Genomic DNA, 25,820 nt, shown 5'->3' with positions numbered 1-25,820 from the left:
AATCCATTTTAAAATATGATTTCCTTTGGGAATTTTAAGCACAATTTTCTATGTTTAAAGAAAGTGCATTAAAAATAGATTGTAAAACATCTTATATTCCTTACAAGCTGATAACTATATGAACAGAAACCATTTCCTACCAGCTATTCAGAGGTGCTGCTTTCAGTTGTATGGAGCTAAGCACAGACTTGCCACTTGGTCTAAGACAGCAGGAATGAGCTCCTATGAAAATATTAGTGTGAATGAGAATAAATTTTCACTTCTATTGAATAGTCAAGGAAAAGGTGAAAAAATCCCCAGATTTTAAAAATATTTCTTCTCTTTAGGCCGTATCAATAATTGACAATTGCACCTTCGCAGTCTCTTTTAATCTCTGTTTATCTTGGATCTTGGTGGTGGGTTCTGATTGATAGTTTGTTTGTTTACACTGTCAGAACCAAGGATGCTTGTTGAGATAGTGATCCAACCGTTTGTAGCAATTTCTTCCTAAAGTGAAATTTGAGACGATATTACCTGTCTTATATAATGATAATAATTTTAGAACTGCAAAGCTGGAAGGGACCCTATGGATCAAGTCATTCCCTGTCAAAGAGGCACAGTGAGGAACTGAATTCACAACCTCTGTTTCTGCAGCTAACTACTTAAACTACTGAGCTATCCAGCAGTTCTTATTAAGCAGCATTACATTGGTATGACCATGGAGAGGGATTTAAGCCATTACATGTTGTCAAACTTAATTGTAGAAAATTTTCCAGGTTAAAAAGTGATCTGTAGAGACATATCTGTCTTGATTCTTTCTAATCTTAAAATCAAATTACTTGTAGAACTCCAGCTAATAATTTTTAAATTTATTTTTTGTTATCAAAGACAAAGTCCAGAAACAGTACTAAAGAATCAATTTATGGCATTGTTTTACAAAAGTTCCTACCAGACAATTATTTTTGGATGTATTCTTTATTAATGATGAGATGAACTAATCAATGAAGTTGCTAACAAAACCCAGTAAAGAAAGGTCTAGCCTGATTTTTTCATCTGTTGGTTGGAACATGTTCAGTGATCAAAACAACATCAATTGAAGGCAAGTAAGACTCTTGCCCATCAACAGGCATGGCTCTTCTAAAAGGTCACTGGTCTTTCAAAGAGAGGCACCATGTTTTAAATTCTGCACATACAAAATATGCTCATGTCACTCAAATTACACAATGCAGCAGTGTTAAAAATCTTATAGTCTATTAATGGCAAAGAAATGAGCCCAAAGCTCATATATGACTCATGAGAGGGATAAATCCTCAAAGAGACAAATAGTATAAAACAACAGATTCCCTGTCAAATGTGTATCTGTGTGCATATGTGTGAGTGCATGTAACAAAAGAAGTCCAAACAATGGCCCATCCAATTGTTCCCAGTTGTATATCCAGTCCAAACGACAAAAGGCTTTCATTTTAACTGTATGTTAAAATGCAAATCCATATCCCACAAAAGCCAACAGTTAATATGGTTTGTTGAAATAGTTTTAAAGCAAGTTGCTGTGAGTTGTCCTGCTTGTCTTTATTTGTCAGCCTCTGAATATGTGGGGTACTTGACTGTTTCAATTTTCTCTTTTACTTTGTAGGAAGGATATAAGCCTGTTTTTCCTAATTTTCTATTGATGCCTTTTGAGTAACCATCCCAATGATTTCCAGCAACACCAATTATGTCTCCAGGTTCCATAGGAATTTCATCAGCAGTTCTAGGATGGTGAGGATAAATAGCAATCTGATTGTGGGCATTTTGTCCGCCAAAATAATAAATATCATCTAAAGAGTGAAAAAAGGCAGATGCATCAGGATGTAACGTCTGCATGATTTCATAGGCAACTCGACAAACCTGGAAAAAGAAACAAAAAATGCTTTGATTTGTTCTCTTTTTTTCTAGAAAAATAGTATTATTTGGCATGTGCAATTCAGTTATTTGTGCATTCCTGTATATCCTTATCTCCAACTAAATTGAAAATCTGTTACTTTAATAATGGAATGGAACACAACTCTAATGATCATTTTTACTATGTTTCACCAAAGACCAGACCTTTATATTTTTAGTTAATTAAAAAAAACCCTGAATTCCTTTTAAAGAAATGTTTAATTTCCTTGAAACTGGAGAGTGTGGTGGAAGTGTTTTCCTGGTTTACAGAAAGTTTATGATACTTTCACAACATAACTTGCTTCTTAAAACATTACTGTACTCCATCACATATACAGTCCTATCTTAAATGGTTACTTCTGGGTGTGCCTTCTTCAGAATAGAATTCTGCCTTCTCAGTATTGTGAATAACTTTGAGAATAGCTGTTCTATTTTCCCCTGCTCTTGCTACAGTGGTGTAAGTCAACAGCCAAGTCATAAACACTTTCATAGGTTAGTCCTGACCTTTCACGTTATGTGATCTCTCAACATGTAATGGTGCTTTGCTGATACAGTCAACCCTCGACTTACGAACTTAATCTGTTCCGGAAGGAAGTCTGTAAGTTGAAAAGTTCGTAACTCGAATCAGTATTTCCCACAGGAATGCACTGAAAACCGATTAATCTATTCCGGCTGTTTTTGGTTCTTAGGTCGAGGGGTGATTTGTAAGTTGAAGCCGGTTAATCCATTCCTACCACTGGGGGGCAGAATTTTTTTCTTTTTCTTTTTTAACCTAAGATGGCGTAGGTTAAAAAAAAGGCAGGAAACAATGAAGGGAATGAACAAACACTGTTTAAAAAGAATACTTTTTAAATTAAGCAGCTTTTACACCTAAACAGGCACCTTTTCAACCAAGCACCTTTAAAATCAAACAAGCAGTTTTTAAAGCAACCAAACACGTTTTTACCCAAGCAGGTTTTAACTCAAACCAAGCTCCCTTTTACCCAAGCACCGTTTAACCCAAACAAAGCACCTTTTAAACTAAATTTTACATTTTAAAATGACAATACCAGGCAGTCCCAGGTCTCTCTTCCCACTCTCTAACCGACTGGACGAGCGAGGAAGCAGACAAGCAGCCTCTTTGCTAACTGAAAGTTTAAATTTCCTGCTTTCCCTGCCTTCCCCACACTTTTTTCCATTCGTAACTCGAATCCAAGTTCGCAAGTTCATATTTTCTTATCAGAGCGGTTTGTAAGTTGAAATGTTTGTAACTAGGGCCGTTCGTAAGTTGAGGGTTGACTGCAATAGGATAGCTTCACTTAAACATCTCCCCCGCATTTTGCCATTTAATATATCCATAGTCTGCAATGATTCAGTGCATTCTCCAAAGTTGCTCAGAGCCTGTTCTGATTGGCAAAGTTGTACTACTGAGAAGTTTTCTTAGTGGCAAAGGAACATTAACTTTCAAAAGTGTGAGAGGCTAGTACCAAATAATGAGTTGGGCATTAAGTGGCTGAAATCCTGTTAGTGCAACTATATGACAATTTGTGGGCCAGATGGGCAGTATAAAAATTAAATACCGTGTTTCTCCGAAAATAAGACAGGGTATTATATTAATTTTTGCTCCAAAAACACATTAGGGCTTATTTTCAGGGGCTGTTTTATTTTTCTCATGTACAACAATCTACGTTTATTCAGATACATTCATGTCATCTGCTTGCTGCACAATGGTGGAGGACGGGATTTCACTTTACTGCGGCTTATTTTTGGGGAATGGCTTATATTACGAGCATCCTGAAAAATCATACTAGGGCTTATTTTCAGGTTAGGTCTTATTTTCAGGGAAAGAGGGTAAATAAATAAATAAATAAATAAATAAATAAATAAATAAACAAACAAACAAACAAACAAACAAACAAACAAGCACTGTGCTTAAAAAAATGAGGTTTGGACAGCAGTGTACTAAAAGCCTCTGCATGTCAGTCAGTCAGTTTTCCATTACAAAGGCATTTGCCTCACTAGTAAGGATCTTACTAAGCTGTAAGTTACTTAGTAGTTATTTAGCTATCAAATCAATCTGCCAGACTTAGAGACTGCAGACATACTAGATAGATTACTAAACTATTTCCATACATGCTGGATTCCTGGCTTAGTAGTCTACACAATTAGCACACAGCTGTAGAGGATCAAGGTCAATTTAAAATAACATTTGCCTTTTAAATAGCTACCTTATTAGAACTCCTTTTTAGCAAGCTGCCACTTCCATGTGGGAATTTGAATAGTGATAAGAAAAAAGCTAGAAAAACACTTGCTTCACTGTGAGTGAAACAAAGGTTTATTCCCATCCTCTGAAGAGAGATGGAATATTTAAACAATGAAATAACTAATACCTTGATATCCAGATGCACTTTGATATAATTTATAAGGTTAATCTCAAATTGAAAAAGTAACCCTTTCAGGGAGAAATGTAAGCTATGACAGAAAACAGACTCAAACTACGAAAATGTGTTATAAAATTTTATAGTACTCTAAATGTATTTGTTCCAGTGTCATACATGATGGGAACCTCAGGGAGATGAATCAGAATTTTTTTATTTCTGAAAAATTGTGACTTATGACATCATCAGCTTTTATGGCTTAACTTGTGTGTGTGTGTTTAGTCGTTTAGTCGTGTCCGACTCTTCGTGACCCCATGGACCAGAGCACGCCAGGCCCTCCTGTCTTCTACTGCCTCCCGGAGTTGTGTCAGATTCATGTTGGTTGCTTCGCAGACACTGTCCAGCCATCTCATCCTTGGTCGTCCCCTTCTCCTCTTGCCATCACACCTTCCTAACATCAAGGTTTTTTCCAAGGACTCTTTTCTTCTCATGAGATGGCCAAAGTACTGGAGCCTCAGCTTCAGGATCTGTCCTTCAAGTGAGCATTCAGGGTTGATTTCCTTTAGAACTGATAGGTTTGTTCTCCTTGCAGTCCAGGGGATTCTCAAGAGCCTCCTCCAGCACCACAATTCAAAGGCATCAATTCTTCGGCGGTCTGCTTTCTTTATGGTCCAGCTCTCACTTCCATACATCACGACAGGAAAAACCATAGCTTTGACTATTCGGACTTTTGTTGGCAAAGTGATGTCTCTGCTTTTCAAGATGCTGTCAAGATTTGTCATCGCTTTCCTCCCAAGAAGAAGGCGTCTTTTGATTTCAGGGCTGCTGTCTCCATCTGCAGTGATCATGGAGCCCAGGAAGATAAAATTTGACACTGCCTCCATATCTTCCCCTTCTATTTCCCAGGAGGTGATGGGACCAGTGGCCATGATCTTAGTTTTTTTGATGTTGAGTTTCAGACCGTTTTTTGCACTCTCCTCTTTCACTCTCATTACAAGGTTCTTTAATTCCTCCTCACTTTCTGCCATCAGAGTGGTATCATCTGCATATCGGAGGTTGTTGATATTTATTCCGGCAATCTTAATTCCGGCTTGGGTTTGTTCCAGTCCAGCCTTCCGCATGATGTATTCTGCATATAAGTTAAATAAGCTGGGGGACAATATAAAGCCTTGCCGTACTCCTTTCCCAATTTTGAACCACTCAGTTGTTCCATGACCAGTTCTAACTGTTGCTTCCTGTCCCACATATAGGTTTCTCAGGAGATGGAAAAGGTGGTCAGGCACGCCCATTTCTTTAAGAACTTGCCATAGTTTGCTGTGGTCCACACAGTCAAAGGCTTTCGCATAGTCAATGAAGCAGAAGTAGATATTTTTCTGGAACTCTCTGGCTTTCTCCATAATCCAGCGCAAGTTAGCAATTTGGTCTCGAGTTCCTCTGCCTCTTCGGAATCCAGCTTGTACTTCTGGGAGTTCTCGGTCCACATACTGCTGAAGCCTACCTTGGAGGATTTTGAGCATAACCTTGCTAGCGTGCGAAATGAGTGCAATTGTACGGTAGTTGGAGCATTCTTTGGCACTGCCTTTCTTTGGGATTGGGATGTAGACTGATCTTTTCCAATCCTCTGGCCACTGTTGAGTTTTCCAAACTTGCTGGACTATTGAATGTAGCACCTTAACAGCATCATCTTTCAAGGTTTTAAATAGTTCAATTGGAATGCCATCACCTCCACTGGCCTTGTTGTTAGCCAGGCTTTCTAAGGCCCACTTGACTTCGCTCTCCAGGATGTCTGGCTCAAGCTCAGCAACTACATTGTCTGGGTTGTCCGGGATATCCAAATCTTTCTGATATAATTCCTCTGTGTATTCTTGCCACCTCTTCTTGACGTCTTCTGCTTCTGTTAGGTCCCTCCCATTTTTGTCTTTTATCATGTTCATCTTTGCGCAAAATGTTCCTCTAATATGTCCAATTTTCCTGAACAGATCTCTGGTCTTTCCTTTTCTGTTATCTTCCTCTATTTCTTTGCATTGTTCATTTAAGAAGGCCCTCTTGTCTCTCCTTGCTATTCTTTGGAAGTCTGCATTCAAGTTTCTGTAACTTTCCCTATCTCCCTTGCATTTTGCTTCCCTTCTCCTCTCTGCTATTTCTAAGGCCTCGTTGGACAGCCACTTTGCTTTCTTGCATTTCCTTTTCTTTGGGATGGTTTTTGTTGCTGCCTCCTGGACAATGTTACGAGCCTCTATCCAAAGTTCTTCAGGCACTCTGTCCACCAAATCTAGTTCCTTAAATCTGTTCTTTACTTCCACTGTGTATTCATAAGGGATTTGGTTTAGATTATACCTGAGTGGCCCAGTGGTTTTTCCTAATCTCTTCAGTCTAAGCTTGAATTTTGCTATGAGAAGCTGATGATCAGAACCGCAGTCAGCTCCAGGTCTTGTTTTTGCTGACTGTATAGAGCTTCTCCATCTTTGGCTGCAGAGAATATAATCAATCTGATTTCGATATTGCCCATCTGGTGATTTCCATGTATAGAGTCGCCTCTTGTGTTGTTGGAAAAAAGTGTTTGTGATGACCAGCATATTCTCTTGACAAAACTCTATTAGCCTTTGTCCTGCTTCGTTCTGAACTCCAAGGCCAAACTTCCCTGTTGTTCCTTTTATCTCTTGGCTCCCGACTTTAGCATTCCAGTACCCTAGAATGAGAAGAACATCTTTCTTTGGTGTCAGTTCTAGAAGGTGTTGTAAATCTTCATAGAATTGTTCAATTTCAGTCTCCTCAGCAATGCTGGTTGGTGCATAAACTTGGATTATTGTGATGTTGAATGGTCTGCCTTGGATTCGTATTGACATCATTCTATCATTTTTGAGATTGTATCCCATTACAGCTTTTCCCACTCTTTTGTTGACTATGAGGGCTACTCCATTCCTTCTACGGGATTCTTGCCCACAATAGTAGATATGATAATCATCTGAGCTGAATTCGCCCATTCCTGTCCATTTTAGTTCACTGATGCCCAGGATGTCGATGTTTATTCTTGCCATCTCCTGTTTGACCACCTCCAGCTTCCCAACGTTCATAGATCTTACATTCCAGGTTCCTATGCAGTATTTTTCTTTGCAGCATTGGATTTTCCTTTCACTTCCAGGCATGTCCACAGCTGAGCGTCCTTTCGGCTTTGGCCCAACCACTTCATTAGCTCTGGAGCTACTTGTACTTGTCCTCCACTCTTCCTCAGTAGCATGTTGGACGCCTTCCGAGCTGAGGGGCCCATCTTCCAGCGTCATATCTTTTAGCCTTTTGTTTCTGATCATGGGGCGTTCTTGGCAAAGATACTGGAGTGGCATTGCCAGTTCCTACTCCAGGTGGATTGCGTTTAGTCGGAACTCTCCACTATGTCCTGTCCGTCTTGGGTGTCCCTGCACGGCATAGCCCATAGCTTCTCTGAGTTACTCAAGCCCCTTCGCCACGACAAGGCAGCAATCCGTGAAAGGGATGGCTTAACTTAACTTAACTTATTTCAGCCAGTTATATGTGTATACCTTCCACCTTGCCTACAGATGGTAAAACGACACGTCCTCTGTTTCTTAAACATTAACCAATTACTTCCAAATGCCCCAGACTGAAGACCATTTTTCTTTAGATTTCCCAGAGAAATCTAGGAAAATGGAGGGAATGTTGATTTTAAATATGAAGTAAACGAAGTACATAAAATGAATGGGCCAAATGTTCGACTAGGACTTAGGAAACCTGGATTTAAGTCTTGCTGGGCCACGAAAAGCTACCGGAAGCAATCTGTTAGGCTTACCACAAGTCAAACAACTTGAAAGGACATAATAATATGATTTCCACATCCTTTTTTTCTTATTCAGATTTATAAATAAATATTCTGTAATCATTTTGACATCATACGGTCAGGAAGCTTGGAGCTGCAAACAACTGATTACTAACTGAAGAATGGCAAATGTTTAATAAGTTATAATAAGCTTGTGTTACACCCTTTTAGAAAGGTTAGCTTTCTATGATAAAGGTCTTAGAAATGCAATGACCACAAAAATCTGGCTTCACAGAATAATATCCAATGAGGTCCTAACATTTTATATGCCACAAGCCTGACTTGCTGAATTCTCTGGAAATCTTTAATAAGTTCAGTTAAATTTTAAAAAATGGCACCTCATGCTCCATGAGGAACATAACGAGAGCCCAAATAATCTTCATTACATTGGTTTTTCACTGGGCTAAATTCGTTTTAAGTATTTTTCTGTGGCCCTTCCCTAGATCTGGCCTAGGGCATTTAGAAAAGCTCTGCTGCCTGTGACTATGATCTTGTTCTGCACTCATATTCTTCAGTAGCTTCACAAGTGTTGGGCTTAAATAAAGAGCTGGAGATAAGAATGTCTTTCTTGGCATCAGGCCCTAGGCTTTGGATAACTGGAGAAGTTTAGAACGACTAATTACTTCATGACCTTGACAGCAATGTGTAAAACCTTCCTGGTTTTAAGTGTTTCCACCAAATCAGTTAAATGGAATATGAATCAGAGGACATCAAGATGAAACACAGTTGCATAGAAAAAAAGGGGAAGGGACAATGAAAACTGAGCCATGAAACATGAAAGAAAAATCAGACCAATTGCTGGGTTGTTCCTGTTTTTTTTGAGTCCTAATATTTTGGAATGATGTCAAGAATACTGATAAATATTTTAATAAAAAAGTTAGAAGATAATGAATAAACAAAATAAATTCAGACTTAGAATAATAAAATATATACCCTTTTGATAAATTTAACACAAAAATTCATTTCACAAAAGCCTAGATGTAAATACTCTATTCATCTAATTCCTGGTGGGGGAAGGGAAACACTAGCAACTGCAATATTTGTTATGCGTATTATTAGTTTAATATACATATTGGTCAATAACGCATTATTTTGGCTGTCTACCAAAGACTTCACCATAAAAATAACAGCTGATACCTTTTCCCTTTAGTGTTTCTTGCTTTCTGCTTTTTTTTTTTTTAAAGTGTAATTTAGCCACAGTATACTGAATGGAACTGATTAGTGGCTAACAACAACAACATGCTGTCAAATTGATTCTGATGTTTAGAGATTGTTTCCAAGGCTTGCTACATATAAAGTGCTCATAAATGAATCGTTCTCTTTTCTTGGTGTCACTCTGAGACTGTGCAACTTGCCTAAGACTACACAGGTTGACTCTTTTACCAGGAGGTGCAATGGAGAGTCAAACTCACAAACTCCAGCTCTGCTTCCATGTGTGCAACTCTCTGAGCTATCTATCCAGCTTCAGTATTCTGAAGTGCACAGTGACTATAAAACACTTGTTTTATCATCATCACTACTTACATCATCACTAAAAGGCAGCATGACATGTGCTGGTTCCACACCAGTGACAGCCTCTCAGCTTTCACAAGGACAGGCTTCCACTGGACATATTAAAACAGTCCTGATTTGTCATAACTAAATCATACATGGCAGAATATTCTAAGATGAATATAGTAACCTGGAATCTCATAAACTTCAGAATATTTCGATGGGACTATATCAACTTGTTAACTATGATGACAAAGGATGATTTTCATGCTAAAATTATGATAAAGAACAACCTTTCAAGGCAGGATAAACAATAAATCAAATGGGTGCCCTGCTTTGGACTGTTTAAAGAAGCCTAACAACAACAACAACAACAACAACAATCATGCAATAGAAGAGGAAAAAGAAGCTTAAATGATTATACCAGTACAAGCACAGAAAAATAGGCAGTGAACATGGAGGATATTTTGAAAACAAGAGAAACAAAGGCTCAATATAATAATCAACAGTTTGAAAATAAAATAAACAGCTGGAAAAATAAACCACTACATGGACAATACCTGAAAAATATTGATGGAAAGCATTATCATAATTCAACATGGGCATGGCTAAAACTGGAGACCCTTAAGAAACAAACTGAAGGTTTGATTTTGACTGCACAAGGACAAGCACTCCAACCCAACGTGATGAAAGCTAAGATCCAAGAAATTAGTGCTAAAAGCAAATGTAAACTCTGCCAAGAAAAAGATAAAACTGTGTCGTGTCTTTTCTGCAAATGTCCAAAGATTGCACAAACAGATTACAAAATGAGACATGATAGAGTGGCAAAATTAGTGCACTGGTCAGTATGCAAATAATATAACTTGCGAAACTCAAAAAACCCATGGGAACATCAAGTACAGAACATGTCAGAAAATGAGGAAGTTAAAATCTTGTGGGACTTCCAGATCCAAACTGATAAGACACCTTGAACATAACAAACCAGACATGGAAGTGTTAGGACAAAGAAATGTCTAGACCATTGACACAGCAATTCCAGGGGATGCCAAAGTTGAACTCAAAGAATTGGAAAAATGAACAAAATAACAGTAATCTGGCAAACAAAACATCTCTCTTATGGATGGAACACACTTCAGTGGTCCCCATAGTCATCAAAGCTGTGGGAACAATATAAATAAATTTCACATAGCATTACAAACAGTTGCAGATCTTAGAAATAACATAATTATAGCTACTATGAACAGAAATATTAATAACAGCATACATACTGCACCGATATTTAATGGATACAGGTTTTTTGTTAAAACTTGTATCTGTTATTATATATAATACCAGTCAATGTTTTTATAATTTTCATTGTGTCTGATATTATTATTGTCGTTGTTTGTGTTGTTGTTGTTGTTGTTAGAAAACTCTAATAACTAATAATTAAAATTAAAAAATTATGAAGAACTAAAAATTTGACCTGCCTAAAAAATTAGTCTGATTTAGGCCTGTTCCGTTTTAGATTAGGCTGAACAGAGAGCACAGCGTGATTATACAGTCTGTCTCAGGAAAGAAATGCTGTAGCAAGAATCACAAAGAAAGAAATATTGCAGCAAGGATTTGAATATTTATGCCCAGCAGAAGGATCCCAGGATCTTTAATCAAAAGGAGAACTTTGAAATGGTCAGAAAACAAGGTAGATATTTGTTACATTGTTGCCTTGAATGATGTTTATCTTTAAACATCATTCTATCTATCTATCTTTAAAACTGTCTATCTTTAAAAGTATTTTTATGTGTTATATTGCATATTGTTCAATTCCAGAATCTAAAAATCAGCATAAACTTGAACAGCATTGCTGAAAAGACATGTAATTTTTTATAATCCCGTAATCTTTCCATCATGGCTAACCATCAAGACAAATTCTCTGCAGAACATAGTAATTTAAAAAACCATTAATGCAGGTAGCTAATCCATATTACCTGCAATAGTTGAGGAACACATTAATACTGCTAAGAAAGATTTAAATCTATATTGTATTGCAGTCATGGCAATGATGTATCTGACAATGAGGCAGCAAAATGGAGTGCTCTTTTGCTTGGAAAATCAAACAGGTTGCAGCTCTGTTTCTCTCAGAAAGGAAAACTGCTTTTTGGCTGTGGTCACATGGCCAGGGTGACTTAGACATGGAACACTGTTACCTTCCCCCTGAGGTGGTCCCTCTATCTACTCGCAACTGCATGCTTTCAAATCGCTAGGTTGGTGGGAGCTGGGACAAGCGACGGGCGCTCACTCCGTTGCGTGGATTCGATCTTACGACTGCTTGATCTTCTGACCCTGCAGCACAGGCTTCTGCGGTTTAACCCACAGTGCCATCACATCCCAGCAGCTTTTATAACAATAGCCAAAATCCTGTTGCACAGTTCTACCTGCACAATGGGAATGTCATTGTCAGCAGCAGACTGCTGCTGATTAAAGACTTATTTTTCCAATTTCAGACTGTACATGGCTCACACATAATAAGATGAAATCACATGTACTTTGAAAACAAAAGTCTTTGTGGCTAATAATTGTGTGCTACTAATGAAGGTATCATTTCTATGATGCAGTAAGATCATTCACAATAGGATTTCAATTAGAGATGGGCTGCATGTTCCCTCCCCTCCCAGCTGACTCTCCCACTCACCAGCTGGCATGTGCTGCTCATTCCCTCCCTGTCACATGATCTTCCAGTCCCAGCAGTAGTACAGACTTCCCTTCTCTGACTCCTCCAGCAGCTGCCCACTCACAGGCATTGCTACAGGAATCCCTGCCCCATCTCCTCATCTGTGTGATCAGCTGCTAGAGGAGGTGGAGAAGGCAAGTCTATGCTCCTCCTGGGACAGTAAGATCACGTGGTGGGGAGGGAATGAGCAACAAATACCAGCTGATGAGTGGGGGGGGTCTTTAATTTTGGAAAATCCCTGCTAAGGTTTCCAATCTTTCAGTGCGATCACTGCCAGCAATTTCCCAATATTAAAGGCTACATACTCTGTCCCAAGGCTCCCCTTAGGGATCTTTCAAACTGTGGGGATGGACTGGAATTTTGAGTTTAGTTAAAGATTTCTGTCATCAGATGACCATGTCATTTGGCTTGTGCAGCATAAATTTATATCAACAGGATTCCAGCCATTAAAAATAAAGTAGGAATCATCAGAACAAAATGAATGTTATGGTAATTATCACCTTATATAATATTAGCTTATTGCTTCTAAAAAGCTGATGATAAAGTAAATACAGGTCTTTAGGTGTTTAGATCTGTTTAGGTTTAGGTGTTTAGAGTGGCCTGGTAGCCAGATGAGCAGTATAGAACTCAAATAAATAAAAATAAATAAAGGGTCTTTTTTATATTCTTGAATTACTGATAAACAGAACTTTCACTAATGCACACTAGCTTACCTGTGAAGAAAATGTACAAACAAGGAAATCTGCCTGCGAAAGGAAATGTATATCCAGAATAACACCCCTCAGAGAGTTTTCAGTGTATCGATTATGGAGACCTGCTGACCATGATATGGAGTTGTCACTAATAAATTCATAATTTGGATACCTAGAAAAAAGGAATCAAAATATCAAACTTTCATCTTTTAAATAAAACTGAGGTTGGGAGGTTTCTATGATGACCTAACCAACAGATCTGATAAAAGAGTTTGAACATTTTTAGTCTGCCTAAATCAGAAACCAATGAATAACAATCATTACATACAGTAATTTCCTGGTATTTACCAAAATAATCAGTTTATTTTAGTAACAAAATAGAAGCTTAAAGCTGCATTTTATCAGAAATACTGTAACTTTTATATCATTCTTGTTTTTGGAATATGTAACATAAGACAGTCCTCTTTCCAAATACACTTTTGAAATTAGCAAAACAATATTAACATTTTAGCCAAGTAACATACATCATCTCACCAATTTTGGTTCTTAGAGTTCAAAAAATGATTTTAAGAGGTACAAAAATGATTTTAAGGGGTACAAAAGTGAAGATTGTTTATACAGTCGTGCCCCACCTTACAATTACCCCGTTTAACAACGAATCTGCTTGATGGTGAGGTTTTTGCGATCGCTTTTGCGATTGCAAAACGATGGTTTGAATGGGGTTTTTCCGCTTTGCGATGATTGGTTCCCTGCTTCGGGAACCAATTTTCGCTTTACGACGATCAAAAACAGCTGATTGTCGCATTTCAAAATGGCCACCGGCTGAAGAAAATGCCCCCCCCCGCAGTGCTTAGGGACAGATTTCTTGCTACACAGGCATGGAAAATGGCCACCCCATGGAGGATCTTCGCTGGACGGTGAGTTTTCAGCCCATTGAAACGCACTGAACGGGTTTCAATGCATTTCAATGGGCTTTTTTATTTCGCTTTACGTTTTCGCTCTACAGTGATTTCGCTGGAACGAATTAACATCGTCAAGCGAGGCACCACTGTATTACAAAGCCAAAACAAGGCTAGTAGTTTTGGAACACTGATAAAATAAGAAGGCAGAAGTAACTTATTCATTTTTGTGACAGGTTTCACAATGTAAAAAAAACACAATGCTTATGTTATGTGAACAGAGACAACAGAGGAAAAAAAAACAGAGTGTACTCTATTTTACTGCTTGAATTTTGTTTACCCATAACGTTAACTAAGAAAAAGATACCACAAAATAGATGTGGAAACTAAAGATGGGGGTATTTGTATTCGTATACGAATATCCCCGCACAGCTGGTCTTAATGAGGGACCAGTCCCCAGGGCTGGACTGTCCACTCACATGTACTGCTGTGGCACCGGTCCTGCTCATCCTTGCAATCATGCACGGAGTGCCACTCTCTTCCTGCTCGGCTAGCCACTCCAGGCAGGGGGGAAGGAGAATGAGTGGTGCTCCGGGTGAGATTGGAAGGATGAGCAGGGCTGGAACTGCAGCAGGACACATGAGTGGATGGTTTGGCCTTGTTGGCCGGCCCCTTGTTAAATTCAGCTGCGTCGTCATATTCGTATTCAAATAGGAACACCCCATCTCTAGTGGAAACCTTTGTTAAACAAATGAGAATAACCATATATTGTACAGAAGAAGGTTTTACAAAGTAGTGGAAAAGAAGGAAAAGAATGTTATTTTAAGTAGTTTGCTTCTTGAAAAGCAAGTAGAAAAGAAAAACAAAAGTGTTGTTTGTTTTATAAGGTTTTAGCCTCATAATAAATAATTAATTATTCCCTAGTTCAGCATGGTAACAATGAGTATGAAATCATACAACATTCTATAGTAATTATGAATGAAACATGTAAATGTATTGTACTGCCTGAATATGGTGCTAAAGAAATTACATCACCTAGAAAATGGTACTCCAAAGGAGTGTGCTACCCTAGAGTTTAGCTAATCCCCAGCTGATTGCTTAGATAGTAGATTGCTACATCAGGGCATCACTTACCCATGGGAAAACTAAAGTCTTACATCAGATTGTTTGGGCTAAAACAAACATAAAAAAGTATACAAACAGAGGTTTCTATCATATTTATGGAACATCTCCCAAAGGATTCAGACAACTGCTTTTTACAAACGGGAGAAATCTCTGCTTGGAATGGGGACCAGAAGACACAGACAGATTGAGAGTGACCAGGAGATAGCCATGGGAATAACATAGCTAAAGGCAAAAACGCTTGGTGAGAAAAATATTTTTGTGTGTGTTAACATGTTTAGAGCTTTTAATTTCGTATATTTTTACTTTTAAAAGTTTGAACACTTCTTCATGCCTATTACCAAAAACTATAAGGCTTTTTGCTTTTTATGATTTTATTCTTCAGAACTTTAAAGTGATGTAGAGAGATATGTTCTCTGCCTTTATAAGCTATGAGCTCCTGTGTTTTAATAGTTTTGTATTTTGATTCATACATGGCTTGATTATGCCTGTAACCTAAGTTTCTTTTTTTACAAGTTGCAAGAATGTATTTTAAGTAAGTCTACAGTATTTTAAGCTTACTGTTTTACATGTCTGTATGACTTTTGGATTTAAGCATATGTGCCTAAAGTTTTTTCCTCATAACTGTAAGATTGTCTGTGATAATTTTTGGATTTGCTACTTTTAAACATGGAACCTAGAAATGATGTAGATAGATGGAACTTGTATAGAATTAACAAGTTCTGGGGTAGCCTGGAATTATTGTAACAATTAAGACACCTATAATGAGATACCCAGGAGCTTTACAAACAGCTTGTTACTGATTATTTGGTTTCATTCCAGTATTAACCCTTTACTGGGATAATATCACCTATGATGAATCAAAGAATCTGTTATCTTTGCCTGGAAAGTCTATAAACCTTTGTGGGACTCCTAGGGGGGTCCATTGTCCAAATCAGAACTTGATATGCTCATAAATACAGAGTAGAATCTGTTTAAGTCAGCATAAGGGTAACTGCATAAACTGGAGTGACAAATTGCTGTTAAATAAAACGTTGCTGTTGCCATTCTTGGTTATTTGCTGATCATATGATTAGGAAAAGCCTGCCTCCTCTTCAGGCAGGCTTCTCCTTAATGACTGGTGGTCTGAGATGGATTTTAAAGGGATTGTTGTGCTCTGTTGTTTAAAGTGTGTTTTAATATTGATCTTAGTTACCATTTTAATGTAATACTTGTTTAATATTTGCATACTTGTTTTTAGCTTTTAAATAGTTTTAATGATGCAAACTGCTTTGGGTCCTTTTGGGGAGAAAGGCGGGATAAATAAATAAATAAATAAATAAATAAATAAATAAATAAATAAATACTCGCAGCGTAGTATGATGATTTTTAGCAGTCTGTAAACATATTGCCTACTCTTGCATTTGTATTTTGCATTGACCACATGGCTCCCTTTTATTTCATTGTGAGCTAATTATTTCATTTTTTATATTCGCAAATGCTTTCACGGCCGGGATCTAATGGTTGTTGTGGGTTTTTCGGGCTCTTTGGCCGTGTTCTGAAGGTTGTTCTTCCTAACGTTTCGCCAGTCTCTGTGGCCGGTCACAGAGATTGGTGAAACGTTAGGAAGAACAACATTCAGAACACGGCCAAAGAGCCCGAAAAACCCACAACAACTATTTCATTCTTTCTTTGTTTCATTCTTTCTTTCTTTGTAACCTGTCTAAGTGATGGACATACTTGCAATAATTCATTTTGTGCAATAAACTGGATTTGCCAGTCCCTATAATTCTCCAGTGGAAACTAAGATCACAGTGACAACATATGTTGACTGGATGTTTTATAAGAGATTGACACTGTAAGATTTGACAAATAGACAGGAAGTCATTTTGCCCCCATATGTCTTCTCTAAAACACAGTTTATGCTTCACTAAGATCTCTTTTAAGAAGGGGCAGAGATACACAATAATCACTTCTGTATGTTTATAAGCTTTCCTTGTTGAAGCCTCTTGTTTATGTTTGTTCAATATAGATATTATCATTCTGATGTATTAATTCACTTCACCATGCTAAAACCAGTCAGAATCTTTCAGCTAGTCAGCAAATCTTATTTCAATACAAGAAAATAACCCCAACACCCTGTCTACTGAATCAAAAGTACTTTTTCTGCTAAATTTCTAGTGAGAGCCATTGTTACTAAATTGCTTTCATTATTTAAATATCTTACCCTTAGGTAAGTTATTCAGCTTCAATATTTTAGCAACCTAGCCCCTTCCCACATTCATATATACAAATCTATTAGAGAAAATGACATTTTCATATTTTCATCAGAAATAAGTAGTTTTCTTGCAAATGATCCATCCATTTCAGACTACCACAATCAAATGTTATCACTGTGTCATCACTGGGGCACTCAGAGCAGCAGCACATTCTTTGGTTTTTGAGAAAGAGTTACAATGGAGGAATAATTATGTTGCAGCAGGAAGCTATTTTGACAACAAGAGTCCCCACAACAAAGTGGAAGGGGTGTAAAAGTATTTTAAATACAAATCCAGAATGCTCCCCAGATCTTCAGATCTTCTTCTAAAGCCACAACTATTTTTGCGACTTGGTGATCTATTGTTGTTGTTTAGTTGTTTAGTCATGTCTGACTCTTCGTGACCCCATGGACCAGAGCACGCCAGGCCCTCCTGTCTTCCACTGCCTCTCAGAGTTGGGTCAAATTCATGTTGGTAACTTTGGTGACACTGACTAACCATCTCGTCTCTGTCGTCCTTCTGCCTTACACTTTCCTAACATCAGCGTCTTTTTCCAGGGAGTCTTCTCTTCTCATGAGATAGCCAAATGATCTATTACAGTGGGGTCTTGACTTAAGAACGGCTTGAGTTAAGAACATTTTGACTTAAGAACCACTCTCATAGGAAAATATTGACTTGACTTACATACTTAGATTTGAGTTAAGAACTGAAAAAAACCACGTGGGAGGCAGGGAAAGTGCAAAATTTGAACTTTCAATTAACTGTTGGCCAGTGAAAAGAGTGCCTGTCTGCTTCCTCACTCCTCCCAGCGTTTAGAGAGTGGATTGGGAGACAGTCTTCAGACTGCCTGGTACTGTACTGCCTGGACTGTATTTTCCCTGCCTTTCCTGAACCTTTCTTGACCTAAGAAAAAAAGAAACAAAATAACCCCCTCTAGTGGTCGAAGGCAGAATAGCAGCTTCCCATTAGTTTCTATGGACGGAAAAGAGCAGATACGGATCAAATGGTTTTCAATGCATTCCTATGGGAAATGCAGATTTGACCTGAGAACTTTTTGACTTGAGAACCGCCTTCCAATACGGATTAAGTTCTCAAGTCAAGACCCCACTGTAATCTCTAGCACAATGTGGAAAAAATAATCTTTGAAAAAATTATTTTATAAACTCAAAAAACATGGTGATCTTCTATTCAGAGGAGGAAGGAACAGTTCTTTGCATCTCTATCTGGAGCATGAAAGTCATTAGGAACAGTCTAGATTGCAACTTACATCTTTGCACAAAAAACATGGAGTATGATATAGACCAAGAACTAATTAAAGGCAGCCATATTAAGGAGCACTTTATTTATTTACATAAAATCAATTCTGTACCTACTGTACACAATGGTCTTACTTTGATTTGGCCTCTTGTAATAATGAAGGATCATCTGTAGCCAGATACACTCGCTTTTTGTCAATATGCATTCTGTGGGAGAGCAGTTGGAAACGCTCTTCAACATGGACCATGTATTCTTCAATGGGATGAAATGCTGCTTCTGTTCCTACCTTGTCTGTTCTTCGGACATGTACACTGGAGAGCAAAAAAGAAGTTTGGGAACTCTCTCATATAGGTTTTGGTGATGAGGTTTGTGTGTGTGTATGTGTGTGTGTGTGTGTGTGTGTGTGTGTGTGTGTGTGTGTGTGTTTTGCACATATCTGAGTAGACCTCAATAGAAATATACATTATGGACAATAATATTTTGAAAATATCAACTGCAGAATTGCAAGGTAGAGATTGGAACAGAATAATAACATTCTTGAAAGCTTACTATAATCACTAGATATTTTTGCTATCATATTCCATGCATGACACAGTATTATGATGCTGCAAATATCTTTAAGTTGCTACTGCTGAACAGAAGCAGCTTGATTTTCTCTTATAGACACAACCACCAGATTTAAATTTAATCCCAACTTGTAAATGAGACTATGAATATATATATAACATAAAGGCACACCTGTCAAAATGTAGTCTTTTCTTATTCAGTTTAAAGCTTTCTTACAGTTTTAACAATACTAAGAGTATGTTTGCTGCATCACCTTCTTTCAAATGAAGTTGCATGCCTGTTGAACTGACACAGAACAGTATTTTAGAAGTGACAGGCAGATTCTGCAAGTCATGGAAATATCATCAACTTCCATGCTTCAGGTCTTCTGATGATATTGTAAATATTACTTACTTTAATTGGCATTTAGAACTAGAATGAGCATTACTATTCTAGCTTTTTATAGTAATGTTTTGCCATAGTATTTGCTGCATGGCTGTTGAGGACTCTTTCATTTAGGTTTCAGTTTTGATTGCTTTTAAATTTATCTGATTCCATTGCTATTTATTTTATTTCTCTTTGTAAGCAGTCTGAAAACCTTTGGGCAGAAAAGATGACTTTGGGTAGGAAAAAATGCCTCGAAATACAAACATAAATATTGAAATGATACTTGCATATGATAGCTATGTTGTTGTAATGTCAGTTTTATGACAGCACATAATATAATATATGGTTGTGTGATTAAGTTGCTTTACAATTTATACCCATATAATGCAAATGCTTTTCTCTAATAAGCCCAGGTTTTTAAATTTATTAGATAAGTTAATAAGGACACAATCAGAAATGACTATTGATTAGAATAGTTAAATGGCAGTACACCTCTAAATCACATGAGCTGGAGGCAGAGGAGAACCTTCATATACTAATGTGAGCTTAAAACCAAGGGGAACACAAGTGCTGCTAAGTAATAGTCATTATTCCTGATGGATTTCCATTGATAATCTGTGTTATTTGAAAGAAAGAAGCCAAACAAGGTGGGCATTTTGTATGTTCTCATGTGTATTCAGAAATAAACTGTACTGATTTCAATGGGAAACATGGACAGTACATTTACAGTTGCAGCCTTAGTCACATAATAAAAATTCTTACCCAATAACTGGATGTTTGAAGCCAAGTTTCCTTGTAGCTTCCTCAATTTCCTTTTCTAACCAAGGCTGTGGACGAATCAAATATTTGACAAACTGTGAGACCCACCACACTGCAGGATCACCATGAACACGAATTAGTCGATCAGCCAGATCTTCTGGAATAGCCAATGGCAGATACGGAGGCCGTGGGTGTAGACTGTCAACTATGGGTAATTCTATTACTTGAACATCCTTATCATTTGCCTCACCTATGAAAGGTAACAGTATAACATATACACAATGATTAAATACTCCAAGTAAAAGGCATTGTAATCCATGCATTTAAACAAGAGTGCAATTGCACCTAATATTTTTTTCTACTTGATAAATCATTACAGACAAAATTAAGCTCTTATAAATATCATGAACTATTAGTTTCAACCCAGAAATCTACTACAACATTCATTTAAAAAAAGTAAATAAGGTGGTGGAAAAGGAATGCTAATATTATTCTGAGCAAAAAAAATAATTCAGTGTAGATATAGGATTATATTTGTTTAAATACTCTGAATATACTTGAAAAAGATGTCAAAGAATGACAAAGAACAGAACCTAGAATTCTAGTGTCTAAACAAGAAAAAACTTTGTAATTACATACAGTAACAATTCATGAACATGTCAATTAATCTATGTGGTAACTGATTGAAGAACAGAACATGGAGGAGCTGTAAGTCCAGCACGACTGAAACATTACAGAAAGAAGTTTGAATCACAGAATTCTTGGGGCTTATTTATATTGCCTTCAAGAGGGCTTTCTCAGGTATCCTGGCTCAGACCATTCCAGTCAGGCTTGAGGCCACGCCACAGTAAGGAAACGGCACTGGTCGCTCTGCTTGATGACCTGCTGAGGAAGTCCGACAGGATCAAAATGTCTCTGCTGGTCCTCCTCGATATCTCAGCCGCCTTTGATACCATCGACCATGGTATCCTCCTGGGGAGGCTCTCTGAGCTGGGAATCGGTGGTCAGGCGCTGGCCTGGCTCTGATCCTTCTTGGAGGACTGTCCTCAGAGAGTACAGCTTGGGGAGTGTGTTTCGGCCCCGTAGAATCTCAATTGTGGGGTTCCAAAGGGCTCGATTATCTCTCCCCAATGCTATTTAATATCTATATGAGGTTGCTGGGTCAGGTCATCAGGGGGTGCGGGCTTCGTGCCATCAGTACGCTGATGACATCCAGCTCTATATCTCCTTTTCTCTGACCACAGTGGATGCTGTTCCGTCCCTTCAGCACAGCCTGGAGGCTGTACTGCAATAGATGCAGGAGAATGGAATGAGGCTGAACCCGGACAAGACAGAGGTTCTGAGGGTGGGTGGTCCCTCCATCGGTGGTTTGGGAAACTCCCTCTCTCTCTTGGGGGAGTGACTCTCACTGCAAAGAGTGAGGTTCGCAGCTTGGGGGTCCATCTGGATCTGGTGATCACCATGGAAACCCAGGTGGTGGCAGTGGTCCGCTCTGCCTATTTCCATCTGTTGCGGATTGGCCAGCTGTGTCCCTATCTTGATGTTGGGACACTCACCACTCTGGTCCATGCACTTGTAATCTCAAGATTAGACTACTGTAATGTGCTCTGTGTGGGACTACCTTTGAGATTGATGCAGAAGCTTCAAATGGTGCAGAATGCGACGGCCAGACTTCTCAGTGGGACGAGAAAATATCAGCATATTTCCCCCACTCTGGCTGCCTTGCATTGGCTGCCCATTCGTTTCCGCATTGATTTCAAACTGTTAATGATGATATATAAAGCTCTAAACAGTTTAGAACCTTGTTATCTAACGGAACGCCTCCTCCCACCTAGAAATGCCTGAATCACTCATTCTAGCCAGGAAGGGTGGCTGAGGGACCTAATGTCGAGGGAGGCCTGGAGAGAAAGAACTATAAACTGGGCCTTCTTGGCAGTGGCCCCTTGCTTTTGGAACAGTCTGCCCCCCGAGATCTGTCTGGCTCCCTTGCTGGGTGTTTTTAAGAGCAAACTGAAGATCTGCCTCTTTAGGCAGGCTTTCCCTCCTATCATCACTTGAATATTTTTACCTCATCTTGAACTATATTACTATTGTTGTTTTTTATTTTATTATATTGTTTTTATTCTGTTTATTATTGTTAGCCACCCAGAGTAGACTTCAGTCTAGATGGGCGGGGTATAAAATTAATTACATGACTTAACAACTAAAAAGCAACAAACTTTATACTACTGGATTTCAGCTAACGACTTGCAACAGGTTCTATTGTTAACAGCTCTGCTCAGGTCTTCAAATAAAGACCACAGCTTCCTTTATGGGGCCCACAAATCTTATTTTAGGTTTTCCGCTTTTCCTACTGCCTTTCACTTTTCAGAGGACAATTTTTGCTGTTATTTTGGCTTACACACCACCCCACAGTGCTAAAACACAATTTCCACATAATTATGCAAACAACATTTTTGTAATCTGGGTATACATTCTACTGACATCAGAAGGATAGAAGCCCGAGTAAACCTTAAGCTGTTGGGACTGAACACAAGTCATGAGCAGAGGGTTGACCGCAGTTGTTCTTGTTTAATCATTGTAATGTCCTATTCTTCGTGACTCTATGGACCAGAGCACACCAGCCCCTCCTGTCTTCAAGAGGCCATGATCTTAGTTTTTTTGATGTTGAGCTTCAGACCATTTTTTGCGCTCTCCTGTTTCACCCTCATTAAGAGGTTCCTTAATTCCTATTCATTTTCTGCCATCAGAGTGGTTTCATCTGCATATCGGAGGTTATTGATATTTATTCCAGAAATCTTAATTCTGACTTGGGATTCATCCAGTCCAGCCTTTCACATGGTGTATTCTGCATATTAGTTAAATAAATTGGGAGACAATATACAGCCTTGCCATACTCCTTTCCCAATTTTGAACCAATCAGTTGTTCCATATCTAGTTCTAACTGTTGCTTCATGTCCCACATAAAGATTTCTTAGGAGATAGATAAGGTGGTCAGGCACTCCCATTTCTTTAAGAACGTGCCATAGTTTGCTATGGTCTGCACAGTCAAAGGGTTGTGCCCAGTCAAGGAAGCAGAAGTAAATGTATTTCTGGAACGCTCTGGCTTTCTCCATAATCCAGTGCATGTTAGCAATTTAGTGAATAGTTCCTCTGCTCCTTCGAAATCCAACTTGTACGTCTGGGAGTTCTCAGGCCACATACTGCTGAAACCTACCTTATAGGATTTTGAGCATAACCTTGCTAGCATGTGAAATGAGTGCAATTGTATGGTAGTTGGAGCACTCTTTGGCACTGCCCTTCTTTGGGATTGGGATGTAGACTGACCTTTTCCAATCCTCTGGCCACTGCTGAGTTTTCCAAACTTGCTGGCATATTGAGTAGCACCTTAACAGTGTCATCTTTTAAGATTTTAAATAGTTTAACTGGAATGCCATCACCTCTACTGGCCCTGCTGTTAGCCATGCTTTCTAAGGCCCACTTGACTTCAATCTCCAGGATGTCTGGCTCAAAGTCAGCAACCACACTATCTGGGTTTTCCGGGACATCCAGATTTTTCTGGTATAATTCCTCTGTGTATTCTTGCCACCTTGTCTTGATGTCTTCTGCTTCTGTGAGGTCCCTACCCTTTTTGCCTTTATCATGTCCATCTTCGCACAAAATGTTACTTTAATATCTCTAATTTTCTTGAACAGTTCTTTGGTTTTTCCCTTTCTATTATTTTTCTCTATATCTTTACAATGTTTGTTTAAGAAGGCCCTCTTGTCTCTCCTTGCTATACTTTGGGAGTCTGCATTCCAATTTTCTGTATCTTTCCCTATATCTCCCCTGCATTTTGTTTCCCTTCCCTTCTCTGCTATTTCTAAGGCCTCGTTGGACAGCCACTTTGCTTTCTTGCCTTTCCTTTTCTTTGGGATGGTTTTTGTTGCTGCCACCTCTACACTGTTACGAGCCTCTATCCATAGTTCTTCAGGCACTCTGTCTACCAAATCGAGTTCCTTAAATCTGTTCCTCGCTTTCACTGTGTATTCATAAGGGATTTGGTTTAGATTCTACCTGACTAGCCCCATGGTTTTTCCTACTTTCTTCAGTTGAAGCTTGAGTTTTGCTATATGAAGTTGATGATCAGAGCCACAATCAGCTCTAGGTCTTGTTTTTACTGACTGTATAGATCTTCTCCATCTTGGTTGCAGAGAACATAATCAATCTGATTTTGGTATTGCCCATCTGGTGATGTCCACGTGTAGAGTCACTTCTTGTGTTGTTGGAAAAGAGTGTTTGTGATGACCAGCTTGTTCTCTTGACAAAACTCTATTAGCCTTTGCCCTGCTTTGTTTTGAACTCCAAGGCCAAACTTACCTGTTGTTCTTTTTATCTCTTGACTCCCTACCTTAGCATTCCAGTCCCCTATAATGACAAGAACATCTTTCTTTGGTGTCAGTTCTAGAAGGTGTTGTAAGTCTTCATGGAATTGGTCAATTTCAGCCTCTTCAGCATGAGTAGTTGGTGCACAAACTTGGATTACTGTGATGTTGAAAGGTCTGTCTTGGATTCGTATTGAAATCATTCTATCATTTTTGAGATTGTATCCCAGTACAGCTTTTCCCACTCTTTTGTTGACTATGAGGGCTATTCAATTTCTTCTATGGGATTCTTACCCACAATAGTCGATATGATAATCGTCTGAATTGAATTCGTCCATTCTCATCCATTTTAGTTCACTGACGCCCAGGATGTCAATTTTATTCTTGCCATCTCCTGTTTGACCACATCCCGCTTGCAAAGGTTCATAGGTCTTACATTCCAGCTTCCTATGCAGTATTTTTGTTTGCAGCATTGGATTTTCCTTTCACCTCCAGGTGCGTCCACAGCTGAGCGCCCTTTTGGCTTTGGCCCAACCACTTCATTAGCTCTGGAGCTACTTGTACCTGTCCTCTGCTCTTCCTCAGTAGCATGTTGGACACCTTCCAACCTGAGAGGCTCATCTTCCAGCATCAGATCTTTTAGCCTTTTGTTTCTGTCCATGGAGTTTTCTTGGCAAAGATACTGGAGTGGTTGTTGTGGGTTTTTCGGGCTCTTTGGCCATGTACTGAAGGTTGTTCTTCCTGATGTTTCGCTCAGGACATTTCATAAGCAAGATCAGCATCCTAAAACTCAAGCCCGGAGACAGACTGATTAGCTTTGATGTAGTACCCCTATTCACCAGGGTACCGATAAGGGACACTCTAACACTCTTCCAGCAGATCTTTCCAGAGGACATCAAGGGCCTTTTCCAACACTGCCTAACGACCAGCTACTTTCAGTGGGATAACGAGTTCTATGAAGAGACAGATGGAGTGGCCATGGGGAGCCCCCTCAGCCTGGTTATAGCCAACTTCTACATGGAACATTTTGAAAAACAGGCCTTGGCTTCAGCACCCTTCACACCCGCAGTCTGGTTCCAATACGTGGATGACACCTTCGCAATCTGGAACCATGGCGAAGAAAAACTGGAAGAATTTCTAAACTATCTAAACAGCATCCACCCAAATATTCAATTCACCATGGAAAAAGAAACAGAGGGCCGACTCCCGTTCTTAGATGTCATGGTCATACACAAAACTGGCCTCCTATTGGGACAACAAGGTCTACAGAA

General features: G+C 38.8%; 2 protein-coding genes across 5 annotated transcripts in view; both read right to left on the bottom strand.

Annotated features, from left to right (window-relative positions):
• Positions 1-833: 833 nt before the first annotated feature.
• The window catches only part of FUT8 (fucosyltransferase 8), a 167,719-nt gene continuing 142,732 nt past the window's right edge, over positions 834-25,820 (bottom strand). For all 4 annotated transcript variants that reach the window (XM_020799720.3, XM_078390206.1, XM_078390209.1 and 1 more), the window contains exons 7-10: positions 20,189-20,435; positions 18,628-18,804; positions 13,000-13,150; positions 834-1,866 (exon numbers count right to left, since the gene is read on the bottom strand). In XM_020799720.3, coding sequence (XP_020655379.2) covers positions 1,549-1,866; positions 13,000-13,150; positions 18,628-18,804; positions 20,189-20,435 — 893 coding nt within the window. In that variant the 3' untranslated portion in view covers positions 834-1,548. The remainder of the gene's footprint in view (positions 1,867-12,999; positions 13,151-18,627; positions 18,805-20,188; positions 20,436-25,820) is intronic.
• Positions 20,747-25,820, bottom strand: part of LOC144588101 (uncharacterized) — a 287,228-nt gene continuing 282,154 nt past the window's right edge. Inside the window, exon 2 of the mRNA XM_078390213.1 lies at positions 20,747-24,575. The gene's annotated coding sequence lies outside the window, so the exon portion shown is untranslated. The remainder of the gene's footprint in view (positions 24,576-25,820) is intronic.

This window comes from Pogona vitticeps, chromosome 1, assembly GCF_051106095.1.
Source record: "Pogona vitticeps strain Pit_001003342236 chromosome 1, PviZW2.1, whole genome shotgun sequence".
NCBI classification, from domain to species: Eukaryota; Metazoa; Chordata; class Lepidosauria; order Squamata; family Agamidae; genus Pogona; species Pogona vitticeps.
The sequence above is the reverse complement of the archived record's forward strand: the minus strand, read 5'-3'. Positions and strand labels throughout refer to the sequence as shown.